Here is a 14,253-nt window from a genome sequence, read left to right on the forward strand (position 1 = left end):
TCTTCTTCCTCAGACCGCACGAAGTTACCCCTGCCTCCCTCAGGAATTTTGTGAAATGTTCGGTTGCACAGAGCTATTTAAGGCTATTGGTAAATCGCCATTTCACTTTCAAGAAGAGTAGTTTAATCATGTTTCTTAAGGTACATGTGTCCCTAAATGGGTGGTTTTACAGAAACGCTCTAAAAATATTTAGACTTTCACCTACTGCAGTTCTTTCATTTCTTCCTTTTATTCATTGTCTTCAATCCAACAAGCATTTACTTGGCTAAATTCTGGGGATTCAAAAATGAATCAGGCACAGGCCCTTTGATGATCTGTGAACATATAGTGGTACCTCGGTTTTCGAACGTAATCCGTCCCGGAAAACTGTTCAAGTTCTGAAACGTTAAAAAACCGAGGCACGGTTTCCCCATAGAAAGTCACGCAAAAGGGATTAATCTGTTCCAGACCTTTAAAATCCACCCCTATCTAGCATGAATTTTACTATCTAATGATACCATAGATCCATAAAATTTACCGCGTTCGGAAACCAAAATGTTTGTCAACAGGCGTTTGAAAACCGAGGTTCTACTGTACTTGCCTCCCACTCAACCTTACTGCAAACTTGACGAGGGCAAGGATTTTGCTTTAGTTTTCTGCACTTTCCCCTTCCCGCCATCTGCAGTGTGGTGCTTGGCTCACAGTCGGTGCTCGTACGTATTTGTCAAGCAATACTTACCTGAGACTGTAAATGTTACCTGCCTGTTTCCTGTTCCATTCCAGCCATCCACCTCTGGCCCCCGCTGTGACTCCCACAGCTGACTGACACATGGAGGCAGAACCAACTCCAGGAGGATGGTCCAGAGTCGGGTGCCTGCTCAGAGCAGGCAGTTGCTTTAATAAAGCTTCTTTACAGGTGCGTATGGATAATGAATATTTAAGGTTAGAGGTGAGAGTCACTGAAGGCTTTCTTGGATGACTCCTTCCCCTGTCAGGATGGAAAAATAAGCTGTATAGTATAGAGGAGAAACTGAGCGAGACAAGAAGCTAATAATCACTTTCTTCCTTTATGTACCACCGTGAACTTACCTTCGCAAAGTAGATTTATCTAAAAATACCCTAAATCTATGCTTGCACAATTACGTAGATTGGATTCTTATAATATTTCAATATTGATTTCAACACAGTGCTATCCAAGATACCCACACCATTTAGAAGAGCAGATATAAAGGGAAGGAATATATTTGAGAAAACTCTGTGCATAGAGACAACATAAATGTGATACCCTTCCAGCATGAAAGAGCTCTGTTTTCCACTTTTTCCTCTTAGTTTTGCTCTTTTACTGCTATTCTGTTTACTTTGTTTCAGGTCACATTGTTGTTTTTGCTCTCCATCTGTTTGTCTGCAGTTTCACTATTTCTGCGACGACTAGTGCTCCAGCTACTCCTGGTTAATCCTTACTGAGCACTTACTACGTTCCAGGCACAGTGTAGGGCCTCACATACATTTTTTAAATGTAGTCCTCTGCTTACGAAAAAGTACAGACACTCTTCCCCTTTTATAGATGAGGCAACAGGGGTGCAGAGCCGTTAAGAGGCTGCAAGGCAGATAAGTGGTAGGTGTGGCTTCCCCTCCAGGACTGCCTTACAGTAGCACCTGTGTTCTTGACTAGCTCTCCCGCACTCTCAAATATGTACGTGCTCTGGACGTCCCACTAAGCCTTTGCGATGACTACAAGCATACGTACAATGTGGTCAAATAGAAACCTGTCAATCAGGATCATAATAAAGATGGATCCAATAGGAAAGGCACGTCAGGAGGAAAGAGAATACGCAGGTCTTTCATAATGGTTTTGTTCCTTTGGGCTGCCAAGGTAGCTGTGAGCTCCTTGAACTCAAGGAAAAAGAAAAATTAAAGATAAAAAGAAATGGAAGGAAATTGAATTCATTTTGCCAGTGCAAAGAAGACATTCGAATTCCTCTGGAAAAAATACAACTCTTCTCACACCTGCGTGTGAAAGGCATTTCTCCTGGGGTTCAGCACAGAGCGCGGGAGGGCCTGGTTCACACCCAGTGACAGCGGTGTAGACGCAGTGGCCTCGCTGTTGAGGGAGAGAATGTGGCCTGTTGCACTGGTATGAAATTTTTGAAATGAACAATTTGAGTAGTAATAGTTTCCAACACTTTCTGACTTTTGTTCTTCCCCTGGGAGTTTGTAAATGGTGTGACCCTGTCCCCTGGGTCAGTTCCATTCACTTGTTTACTTATTTACTGACCAGTTAGTCACTGTGCACCTGCCCAATGCCATGTCCTGTGTGGGGACTGAGGACCCCGCAGTGGTGGCCACATCTCTGTCCTCCTCACCTGGTGCCTCTGCCTTGTTACTTTCTCCTGCTGCGTTTTTTTCTGGGTTGATTTTGGTTTGCTCTCATTTGTTGTCTGGTAAAACCCTGAGACAACACTCAGCACCGTACACTGTAACTGTCTACCTGCCCTCTGCCCTGGGCTCTGTCTGATTTATCTTTCTGTGCCTTCCCAGAACTTAAAATTAGTAACAGCTACCAAATAGTGAACAGCCTACTGTGTGCCCAGCTGCCTAGACATATTATCTGGGATCTTTCCGTGGCCTTTCGGGTGTGGCACTTAACCTTTGGGTCACTAGGCCCTTGAGAAGCTGATGAAAGCACTGTTTCCTCTCTCTAGACCAGGGGTGTCCTAACTTTTCTCAACGGTTTTCACCAAGGGCCATAATATGTGGTAAAATACACAAACAGCCGGGCCACTCACTCGAGGTGAAGTACGTATTGCCTCACCTGGTTTATTTAAGTAAACAATATATTTTTGGAATTTGCTGCAGGCCAATTAACAATGTATTGCGGGCCGCAGTTGGCCCGCGGGCCGCAGTTTGGACACCCTGCTCTAGACCAATCATCTCTCACACATTTTGCATGTAACCTCAGAGTTTAAAGGTCTACAGAAGTGCACGCAGGGACCCTGTCCCTGTGCCAGGCTAAGAGTACTTGCTTTTAAGAGAAAGATTATTTCCCGTTTGCAAATGACCCAACTGGGTCAGGAGGAGGTTACTCAACTGGCAAGTTTGCACAGAAGGTAGTGGAACCAGTCTGACTCCATGTCTTTTTGACTCCAAACCCTCTATTTTTCTCACTGTAGATGCCCAGTAGGTGACCGAGAGAGTGTATGGAAAGCTAGGAAGGGAATTGGATAGGGTACGTGTCCGAAAATATAACAGAACGTCCATTTGATATCAGAATAGACAAGGAGAACATTTTTCTCAAGTATTTGGCTTTAACTGCCAAAATCTTTTGTGTTGCTTGCAACTTTTTCCAATTTAGTGAAGTGATAATCTCCCTCCCCCTCTCCCCCCCACCCTGCCATGATACCAGTTCCAACGGTTTTTGCTTCTGATGCCATTTCTGTTTGGCTGTGCACATTTTTTACTCTTGTGTTGAATTATGTTTTCTCTGGATGCCAAAGCAGATGGATGGCACTTTTGTTATGATTCTGTTATAAATAGCGTCTGTTAACAAACTGGACATCAATACTTCCCTGGCGAATAAATATGTCAGTGACGTAGCCTTCTAATTGTGTGTCTGCCCAGGGTTAAGAAGTGTATTTGACGGTCTGTGACCTGGTGCTTGTTTGTGGGTCATCGGTTTGGATAATCCTTGCTAATTTCTGCTTTACCAAGTTCTGAAGTCATGTTCATTCACATCGTGGAATTCTCTTTATTTAGAGAATGTACACTGAGGAGGATGAAAAGCTAGGAACGACCTTCAGAACTTGGCACGGTGTCTTGCTCATGTTCAGAACACTGTTGAGCTTTCAAAACAAGGGCATATTTAGCCCAAGCTTCTCTTCGTCGCAGGATTAGGTATTGATAGCTGTGGTCCATCCAGAGCAGAGGTTAATGGGCTGCTTACTGCTCACCAGGCTGTGTGGTGGGTGCTGAGCATAGAAAGATGAGTGTGGTTCACCTCTCCCCTGGAGGGGTTTCCTGACTAGCAGGGGCCACGATAAACAGCCAACAGAAAAGTCTGGAAGCAGAGAAGCACAGTGAAAGTAGAGATAGAACTAAGGGAAGGTTTGGGAGGTATTAATACTTTGACTTGATACTTTTTGTTCCCCCGCTGCCCCACAGCAAAGTAATGGAATTACAGTACCTTTGACTATTTTGTCCTTTTCTTTATTAAACAATTGGCAAAACAAAGCTTTAAGGCCGAGCTCTTTGGAAAGGTGCGGTTTATTTAAGGAGGATAGGAAGGCCTCATGAAGGAGGGGCTATACCCTCCATCTTGAAAGAGGAATTGAAGTGCGGAAAAGGGGGAAGGAGATTCTAGCAAAAGCATGAACCAAAACGCAGAGGTGAGGAACTACATTGTCTGTTGGGAGTACTGGGTAAAAGTGCAGCCTGCGTGGAGCTAGCTAATATCTGGAGGAGTTGCCTGGGGTCAGGTGATTAAAGATGTGAATGATCGTATGCCCCGGAGAAGTACTTCATGGCTTTATTTTCAATGTCAAAACTGTTTAGAGTCACCAAACAATGCAGAATCAGCGCGGAGGGTGCCTGCGTGTCCCCAGCTCACTCCCAGCGATAACATCTTACAGAAGAACCGTAGGACAGTGATCAGAACCAGGGTCTCGCCACTGTACAGTGCTAGTAACTAAACTACAGACTTTGTCCGCTGTCACCACTTTTGACATGCGCTCGTTGTTTCTGTTGGTGCCTGCGTAGTTCTATGAAATGTTAACACGTGTGGATGTGCATTGCCTGTCTCTCAGCCCGGGAGTAGCAGAACTGTGTCTGTGCCTTAGGAAGATTAATCCTGGCAACAGAGGGTGGAGCAGAGAGAGAAGTTGGCCCTAGAAGCGATTTAAGGGGCTGCTTCTTAATTCAGACACGTGCGGATGAACAGGGCAGTGCCATGAAGGAGAGAGAGCAGAAGGACTAGTTTTAAGAGGCAGTCTCTCCAAGTGAAATTGACAGCACTTGCTGACTGTGTAGAAAGAAAGGTGGAGGCCAAAAGCAGGGGTTTCTACCCTCACTGACAAGGTTCAGGAGGGGCAGCAAATTCTTTTCACTCAGTAAGCTTGAACACCTGAACTAGTCCCTGGCCGGGGGTCTGGGGAGGCAGGGGACAGCACTAATTGAGCTCTCGCACACATGGATACATTGTTACAAACTGGGCTGAGGGCTATGAGGGACAACAGAGGGCCTTGTGGAAGTGTGTAATGGGGGCCCACCTCGAGTGGGGGTGTTGGGGAAGGCTCCCTGAGGATGAGACATGTGAACCGAGGTCTGTGGTAGTGGTTCTCGGCATCAGCCCCACCTGGGAACTTGTCAGCAAGGCACATTCTCGGCCCCACCCCCACCAGGATCCAGCTCTGGAGTCAGGACGGGGCGCGAGGGCCCAGCAGCTGGTGTCCAGCAAGCCCTGCAGCTGATTCTGATGGACACTCAAGTTTGAGAACCGCCGACCTTTGGGACAGGTTGGAATTCATTAGGCAGAGTGCAGAGGACCACGAGTGGTGTAGGCAGAGGGCTGCAGCGTGTGGGAAAGCTGCCCTGAGGGATTCGCAAGGACCATGTGGTGAGGCCTGGAGAAGCCGGGGAAGGAGGCGTGGGCCCGGCCTGCAGGGCCTTGGGACGCAGTGCAGGACTGTGGGCCTTATTCTAAGGGCAATAGGAAGCAACTGGAATTTGTAAAGCAAGGAAGTAACATGAGGAGATCAGCATTTACAAGTGATTATTCGGGCTGATGTGAGGAAAATAGAGGGGCCTGCAGTAAGGGTGTGTGTGTGTGTGTGTGTGCGCGCGTGTGTGTGGTGTGTGTGTGCGCGCGCGTGTGTGGTGTGTGTGCGCGCGCGTGTGTGTGTGGTGTGTGGTGCTGTGTACGTATGTGATGTGTGTGCATGTGTGGTGTGTGTGTGATAGAGATGGGAAGAGGACTGGTGCTCAGATAGTGTTGACATCAATTACCTGGGAAACCTAAAATTTAGTGGGAATTTCACGCAGAGGACCAGCCTGAGGTTTTGGACACAGTTCAGTAGCTGGCAAAACCACTTGCTTATCTTAGGCCCAAAGGCTCCGTTCCTGTGGCTTGATAAGCTAAATAAAGAAATCTGTCTGCCAATCTGTGCTAACCCCATTGCTCTCTTATTTTTCAGAATATGCAAATTCAGAAATCGTTTATCTTGAAGGAAATGAAACAAAATAGCACCGAAACAAATGGCAACAGCACCAAACCAGGCAGTTCCAAGGCCAGGTGAGACGCTTCTCTTTCCCGAATGCCTGTGTCTGCCGACGGGGCAGAAGGTGGCGTCACGTTCATGGCGTCTGCTCGTGTGGTATGCTGGGAAGGCCTCAAGAGGAAGGTGCTTTAAACGCTGATAGGGACTGTGTTACCACTTCTGTCACGTGGTGTCAGTCAGTCATTTCCACCACCAGCACGTGCTGAATGCTGAGTTTTGTGCCACAGTTGTCTAGGAACTTACATATTCATCACATCCGCAAGCATCGGTTTCTTCATTCTAAAGTTGGACGTCCTTCATTTGGTACTCAGCACGTTCCAGCCAGCAGGCAGTCCTTGCCAGCCCTGGAGCCTAGAACCTGCATCAGCCCGGGCAGGTGTTCTCATGGCTGCGTTTCGCAGCTCCTGCTGTAGGGGGCGGCAGCAGCAAAGCTTTCCCTTACCCACAGGGAACCTTCCTGACTCTCCTTTCCCAGCTTGGAGGGCTTGCCAGGGCCTCGTGGCTGCCCTCTGAACAGGATGTGTGGCAGGCTCCTTGTCTGCTAACAGGGGCGAGGAGAGCCCAATGGCGTGCAGCTCGTCCCTCTCAAAAGGCCGCCAGTCAAACAGTATTTGAGAAGGGAACAACTGTTTGACAGCCGACGTGTCGTCAGTTTTTCTGACACAACCTGTTTTCCCGTTGTCTATTGCCATATCTGTCATCACTTTAGGGGTGGTGGTGAATCTGAAAATGTTCATGAGGTGAGAGTGAAATTCTGAGACACTTTCTAAAATTAGATTTTTGTGGCCATGCTAGAGAAAGCCCATTGCAGACCAAACAAGATAAGCTTTTTCTCTAGGAGCCATATTCTGGGGCAGCAAGGCATTCAGGCTGATACAATGATCACAAAACACAAGACTCAGTTCAGTTAAACTCAGCATGCGTTATGTTTATGGACCACCGTAAGCAGATGTGGTCCCTGCTCTCACGAATCAGTCAGTGGTCTAGCAGGGAGGACGGCCGCACGACCATCTGAGGGGTCGTGGGTATTAATTAAGAAACCCTTCCTGACTGAGTCACTAGTTCTCAGTATAGGGGATAAGAGTGACAAATCATGGATGCTGCTGAGACTTCTGCCTTGGATGGTTAGGGTTAGCACTGACCCTAAACAAGATCCAGGAGTGGAAGGCTGTGTGTGCACGTGTGTGTGTGTGTGTGTGCATGTGTACGTGTGCGTGTGCGTGTGCACGTGTACGTGTGTTTGTGTGGGGGGAGGGGAGTGCTGTTGAATGACGGCTGTGCAAATCCGTCATTCATTTGATAAATACTTTTGGAGTGCCAGTTATGTGCTGGGCACTCTTGGGCTGCGCGTACAGGAGTGTAAAAACACTTTCATTTCATGGGCCTACCATCAAGTTTCTAATTTCCCAACTAAAAGTATAGTAACTGGTTGTGGTAAATGCAGTGCAGGGGAGGGGCAGGCTGTGATGAGAGCCTCTGCAGGGAGGCTGTGGGCAGGGTGACCAGGGAGCCGTCTCCAAGGAGGTGAGCCTCATGCCTGGAGCTGAAGGGGGGAAGTTAGCCAGGTGAGGGGTGGGGGAAGCATCAGGCAGGGGGAGCCATGGGAGCAAGGTGGGGAGAGTGACAAGATGGGAAGGGACAGGCGGGTAGGAGCCAGTTATGTGCTGCCTGGTCAGCATGTTATAGCTCGCGCTGTGCTATGCTTATTAAAGTTTAAAATAAAAAGAGTCAGTGTTCCCATCATCCCAACGTAGCTATTTTTGTGCCATCTTCTAGCTCCTGTCCACCTGTGCAAATAGGTTTTTATAGCATTATAGTCGTGTTTACCTCAGTGTACCTTTTCTCATAGCATTGCCCTAAACACATTTTGTTTTGACATAGTCTTTCTAGTTTATCATTTATAATAGCGAGATACGACTCCATTAAAGTATATAAACTTGAGATGTTTGTGTTATATTTTGAGTTTGATTTCAGAGTGTGTGTGTGTGTCTTGTGTGTGGATAGACTTGAAATTTATGCTGCAAGAGAAGGTTTATTAAAATGAGGTTTGGGAGGAAGTGACAGCCTGTGTGGGGATTTGAGGAGAGCCTGAGGCAGGGAGACCCTTGGTGGAGGAAAGCTGTGGTCAGACGTGTGAGGCTACGTGTTGATAAGCCGAGTGCCGCATAAAGGTCAGCTTATAAACATGAATTTTTCTACTAAATTGAATTCAGATGACTGGCTGAATTGTTTTTTATGATACCCTATCATTTGGAATATATTTGTAAATCAACTTGCATTTTTCTAATTTCTATGTTTGGAACGGTAGACTAGGATTGCAAGACAGTTCTGAGATATTAAGGGAATATGAGGCTGGGGTAGGGGAGGCAGGACTGGGCTTCCAGCATTAGTGGCATGAACCCCAGAGCCCCAATATTTGATTAGCTATTTACTCGTGTATAGATGACTTGTTTTTAATATTCCATGTGTTCTTTTGAGTAGGTTGCAGAATTGTTAGACTGTTTTGCAAATGCAAGGTATCCGTTCTTGAGGATTGACAGATTTTCTTATTACTCTATCAATATATGCGAACTTCATAGTTAACTATGTGTTTATATGAGAATGCACACAAATCACTCACACATACACACTCCTGGCACAATTGGGCAAAAAGCCTAGGATTACCGTATTTTGCTGTGTATAATGCACTCCCAAGTTTCTAGCCTAAACTTGCAGGGAAAAAAAATCTTTCGCTTTAACTTTTTAATTCAAATTTTTATTCGTTTACATTTAGGTACGTGTTTTTTGTATTATAAAAGAATTTTAGCATTTATTTTTTAACATATTATGGTACAAGAAATTTTATGTAACAAATAATTACAAAACACAAGAACTAGATACCAGGTACAAGAAATTTTATGTACAGGTAACAAATTTACGATGTTTACACCTCATAGAAGACCAAGAACTCTTCATCATTGCAAGTTCATCGTAAGTTCAACAGAATCGATTATCGTATTCCAGGTTATTTTGCATACGGTTATCGTTATTGATTTCTAGAGTTACACTTTTAACTCATAAGCATAAATAAAAGAATTAAAAACATTTATATATGTATGGACTTAGTACTACCCATGTATAAGGCGCGTCCTTATTTTTCCCTCACAGCTTTGGGCAAAGAAGTGTGCATTATACATGGCAAAATATGGTAAATTTAGGCGAGTTTGGATCTTGGCTTCATGACTTTCCTTTCTGGGGTTTAATTTCGCCACCTCTGAAAATATGGATAAAGGTATCTATTGACTCACAAGGTTGTCACAAGGTTGCCGACTAACCAATGGCCAGGAAGGAGGTGCTCAGTGATGGCCAGGTGAACCTATTATGGTAGCATCACTTAAATGTAACATTTGCAGGGATCCTGACACCTGAGCGTCCTTAAAAACCGTGGACTTGCACTTATAAATCAACTTCAGGTTTTTCTACCTTAGTGAGCTCTGCTTCTTAATACACGGATGGCTGGGCCCCCACCTCCAGGGTTTCTGATTGGTTGGTCTGGGTGGGGCCTGAGGATTTGCATTTCTAAAAAGTTCCCCAGTGATGCTGAGGTTACTGGTTCCCAGACCACATTCTGAGAACCACTGTTTTAAAGCTACTTGTCCGCTTCAACAGCCTTTTAGCACTCATTTTGAAAAATGGAAAATACACGCATTTAGAAAAATAATGGCATTAATAACAATAAAGATCCACGTTATTTCTGCTTGAGGAATCTACAAATGGATTAGCTCTTTCCCTCTTGAGATGAACTGGCGATGACATCTGTTGGGAAAAGTCTTTCCTCTGACTCCCGAGATTGGCTGATTCAGTGCATGCTCGTCAGCTCCAGCAAGGCCGGTGTCGCGGAATCTCCACAGGCTGCATCCGTGTGGTGGAGATGCTGCTTGGACACCTCCTTCCTGTTGTTTGAAAACGTGCCGCCAGCTTCTTTAAATCCCGAGTTAGATGGAGAGCTGCTGGAGGGTCGGGTGGGTCATGCTTCTTTTTCTGTTCCTCCACCCTCGTCAATGTGTGGCCTGCAGTGTTTGCTGAAGAATAAACCGGTGAGAGAGCGTGGTTGCTTGGAAAAGGCTTACACCAGGGATCATGGGTCGAACACCCAAATAGGCCCCCGATGTGGCTCTTTGGGATCTTCGTATTGGAACTGAAGTCTCACTGGCTTTTATGATCCTGCGGTTGGTAGACATAGAACTGGAGAAGACCCAACAGGTCAGCCAGCCCTTCTCCCACTGGAAGAGCATTATTCCCTGCAGGGTCCTCGGTAGCAGTGGGAGGAATTACTTTCCATGATTATTATTTTTTTTTCATGCTGTCTTCACCTAAGTGTTTCTTGCATTGAACCGCTTTGTATTCAAGTAATAAAATGCACAACAGGCAGTACATTTCTGGGTGATTATCTCACTCCTCAGGTGGTGTAATAAGGCACGAGGCCAAAGCCCTGGCATGCCTGATTGTTATTAGGAAGTGAATTTATGGATAAAATAAAGAAAGCGGTTCTTTGCAGCAGCAGTAACTGCAACAAGGAAAGTGGCTGCAGCAGGTCCTCCCCGCAGAGAGGGCTGAGGCAGGACACGCGTGTCCCTAACCATCCGTGTAGCCAGAGACTTCTCACCGCCCTCAAGGAGCCAGTTATTAATTTTGTAAAAAGCAGCAGGGAAGCCTTGCCCATTGCCAACCAGGTGAACTGGGTACCTGGGGAGAGCTCCCCTCCTGGACCCAACTCTGGGCGTAGGAGTTGTGTCATCCCGGGCAGGCTGCTTGCCCGCTCTGCTCATCAGTTTCCTCACCTCGGAAATGGGAAGAGCAAAAAGCGATTAGGCACGGACATGGTTAAATGACAGGTGACAATAAGTCGTAAGCACGTTTTCTGGCTCGTGTAAGTCCCCAGTAAATGCCAGTTGAATTAGATGAACTTTTTTTCCTCCTTAAACTTCTTCATGAGTTTCTTGTCTCTGACCTTTCTCAAGCTTCTTGAAACTCCGTGGCAGTCACTCTGTCTTGCCCACGCTCCCACTTGCCTTCTCTTCTAGACAACCATTGCATTCTCTATCCTCTTTCCTTAATCCTGAAACGTTCCCACCGTCCTCACTTGCTGCTGGTAACCTGACTTCCTATTTCAAATGGAATTGTTCTCTTAATTTTATTTTCAGATTATTCATTGCAGGTATATAGAAATACAATTGATTTTTATATGTTGCTCTTGTATCCTGCAACCTTACTGAAGTTGTTTATTCGTGTGTGTGTGTGTGTGTGTGTGTGCTTTTTCTTAGGATTTTCTGTATACAAAATCATGTTATTGGCAAATGGAGATAATTTTACTTGTTAGTCTCCAATTGGATACCTTTGTGTTTCTTTTTCTTGCCTAATTGCTCTGGCTAGAACCTTTCGTATAACGTTGAATAAAACTGGTGAGAGCAGACATCCTCATCTTGTTTCTGATCTTAGGGGGAAAGCTTTTGTTTTACCATTAAATGTGATGTTAGCTGTTGGTTTTTTATTGATGCCCTTTGTTGGGTCAAGGAAGTTCCTTTCGATTCCTAGTTTGTTGAGTGTTTTTATCATAAAAGGTTGTAGGATTTTGTTAAATGCTTTTTCTACAGCCATTGAGATGATATATGTTTTTTCTTGATTCTATTAATGTAACGTTGACTGATTTTTGTATGTTCAATCACCCTTGCCTTCCTGGTATCAATCCCACTTCGTCATGCTGTCTAATTCCTATTCTGTATTGCTGAATTCAGTTTGTTAGTATCTTGTTGAGGATTTTTCCTATATTCATAAGGAATATTGGTTTTTAGCTTTCTTTTCTTCTGATGTCTTTGTCTGGTTTGGTACAAGGATAATGCTGACCTCATAGAATGTGTTGGGAAGCATTCCTTTCTCTTTTAGTTTTTGAAAGAATTGTTTTTCATTATTCGTTTTTAAATGTTTGTTACAATTCACCAGTGAATCCATCTGGTCCTGTGCTTTTTTGCAGTAAGTTTTTTTTTTTTTTATTACAAATTCAATCTCTTTGCTTGTTGTAGATCTATTCAGATTTTTTTCTTCTTTAGTCAGTTTCAGTAGCTTGTGTCTTTCTAAGAATTTTTCCATTGCATGTAAGTTATCTAATTTGTTGGCATACAATTAGTATTCCCTTATAATCGTTTTTGTTTTTGTAAAGTCAGTAGTAATGCCCTCTCTTTCATTCCTGATTTAAATAATTTGAGTATTTCTCATTTTTTCTTGGTCAATCTAGTTAAAATTTTGTCCGCTTTTTTTTTTTTTTTTAAATTGGGGAACAGTGTGTACTTCCAGGACTTGTCCAAGTCAAGTTGTTCTTTCAATCTTAGTTGTGGAGGGCGCAGCTCAGCTCCAGGTCCAGTTGCCGTTGCTAGTTGCAGGGGACACAGCCCACCATCCCTTGCGGGAGTCGAGGAGTCAAACTGGCAACCTTTTGGTTGAGAGCCGCGCTGCAACCAACTGAGCCATCTGGCCACCCGGGAGCTGAGCGGCAGCTCATTGACTTCATTCTAGTTGTGGAGGGCGCAGCTCGCTGGTCCAGGTGGGAATCGAACTGGCAGCCCTGTTGCCCAGAGCTCGTGTTCTAACCAACCGAGCCACCCATCTGCCCCCAAATTTGTCAGTTTTGCCGATGTTTTCAAAGAACCAACTTTTTATTTTGTTGGTTTTCTATTATCAATTTCATTTATTTCTGCTTTAATCTTTATTAGTTCCTTCATTCTACTTGGGTTTAATGTACTCTTATTTTTATACTTTTCTTTCTAAAGGAAGATGGTTAGCTTATTAATTTGAGATTTTTTTCTTTCTTAATATAGGTATTAATAGCTATAAATGTCCATCTAAGCAATGTTTATCTGCATCCCATAAGTTTTGGTGTGTTGTGGCTGTATTTTTATTTATCTGAAAGTATTTGCTAATTTATCTTGTGATTTTTTTTTTTACCATTGGTTAGTGAGGAGTGTGTTGTTTAATTTCCACGTATTTGTGAATTACCCAATTTTTTTCTGTTATGGATTTCTAATTTCATTTTAGTGTAGTTGGAGAACACGTATTGATAATTTTAGTCCTTTTAAATTTATTGAGATTTGTTTTATCTCTTAACTTATAATCCATCCTGGAGGATGTTCCATGTGCACTTGAGCAGAATGTGTATTCTACCATTGTTAGGTACACTGTTCTTTAGATGTCTGTTAGGTCTAGTTAGTTTATAGTGTTGTTCAAGTCTTCTATTTACTTGTGGATCTTCTGTCGAGTTGGTCTATCCATTATTCAAAGTGGGTCTTGAAGTTTCCAGCTATTATTGTTAAAGTACGTGTTTTCAGTTTTGTCAGTTTTTGCTTCATGTGTATTGGGGGCTATATTATTAGGTACATATATGTTTATCTTCATTCTTTCACTAATGCTCTTCCTTCCTTCATATAGATCTGAGGTTTTGACCTATATAATTTTTCCTTCTTTCTAAAGAATTTATTTTAACAAAATTTCTTGCAAGCAGGACTGCTGGTGACAAATTCCCTCAATTTTTGTTTGTCTGATAAAGTGTTTTATCCGTTTGAAGGATAATTTTGCTGGGTACAGAATTCTAGGTTTTTCTCTTCTTTTTTTCCTTTTGACACTTTAAATATTTCATTTCATTCTTTTCTTGCTTGCATGGTTTCTGAAGCTAAGTATGTATGGGCCATACTTTTTTCTTTTCTTTCTTTTTTGTATATCATAAATCTTTTGTTGAAAATTAGACATTTTAATAATGTGGCAATTCTTGAAATCATATTCTCTTTCCACATTTTGTTTGTTTAGTGACTTTTCTAAACTAACTTTGTAAAGTCTGTATTCTTTGTCATGTACGGCCAGTGAAGTCTCTGATTGGTTAGCTCACTGGTCGCCTCATGATAGGACAGAGATTTCCTTAGATGCCAGGAAACAGTAGTCTTTCGATCTTTGCTTAGGGGCTCTTTGTGTGTGTGGGAGC

At 43.8% G+C, this 14,253-nt stretch overlaps 1 protein-coding gene across 12 annotated transcripts in view; it reads left to right on the plus strand.

Annotated features, from left to right (window-relative positions):
- Positions 1-14,253, plus strand: part of EFCAB6 (EF-hand calcium binding domain 6) — a 218,053-nt gene that overhangs the window by 732 nt on the left and 203,068 nt on the right. For 8 of the 12 annotated variants that reach the window (XR_016020436.1, XM_088796050.1, XM_074326517.2 and 5 more), the window contains exons 2-3: positions 763-895; positions 6,165-6,262. Coding sequence is in view for 8 of the 12 variants with exons in the window: in XM_088796050.1 (XP_088652176.1) it covers positions 809-895; positions 6,165-6,262 (185 nt within the window). In the remaining 4 variants the exon portion in view is untranslated. The other 4 variants (XM_088796052.1, XM_088796058.1, XM_088796053.1 and 1 more) reach the window with 2 other exon arrangements.

The sequence above is a fragment of the Rhinolophus sinicus genome, chromosome 1 (assembly GCF_057876585.1).
Source record: "Rhinolophus sinicus isolate RSI-liver-muscle chromosome 1, RSI-T2T, whole genome shotgun sequence".
NCBI classification, from domain to species: domain Eukaryota; kingdom Metazoa; phylum Chordata; class Mammalia; order Chiroptera; family Rhinolophidae; genus Rhinolophus; species Rhinolophus sinicus.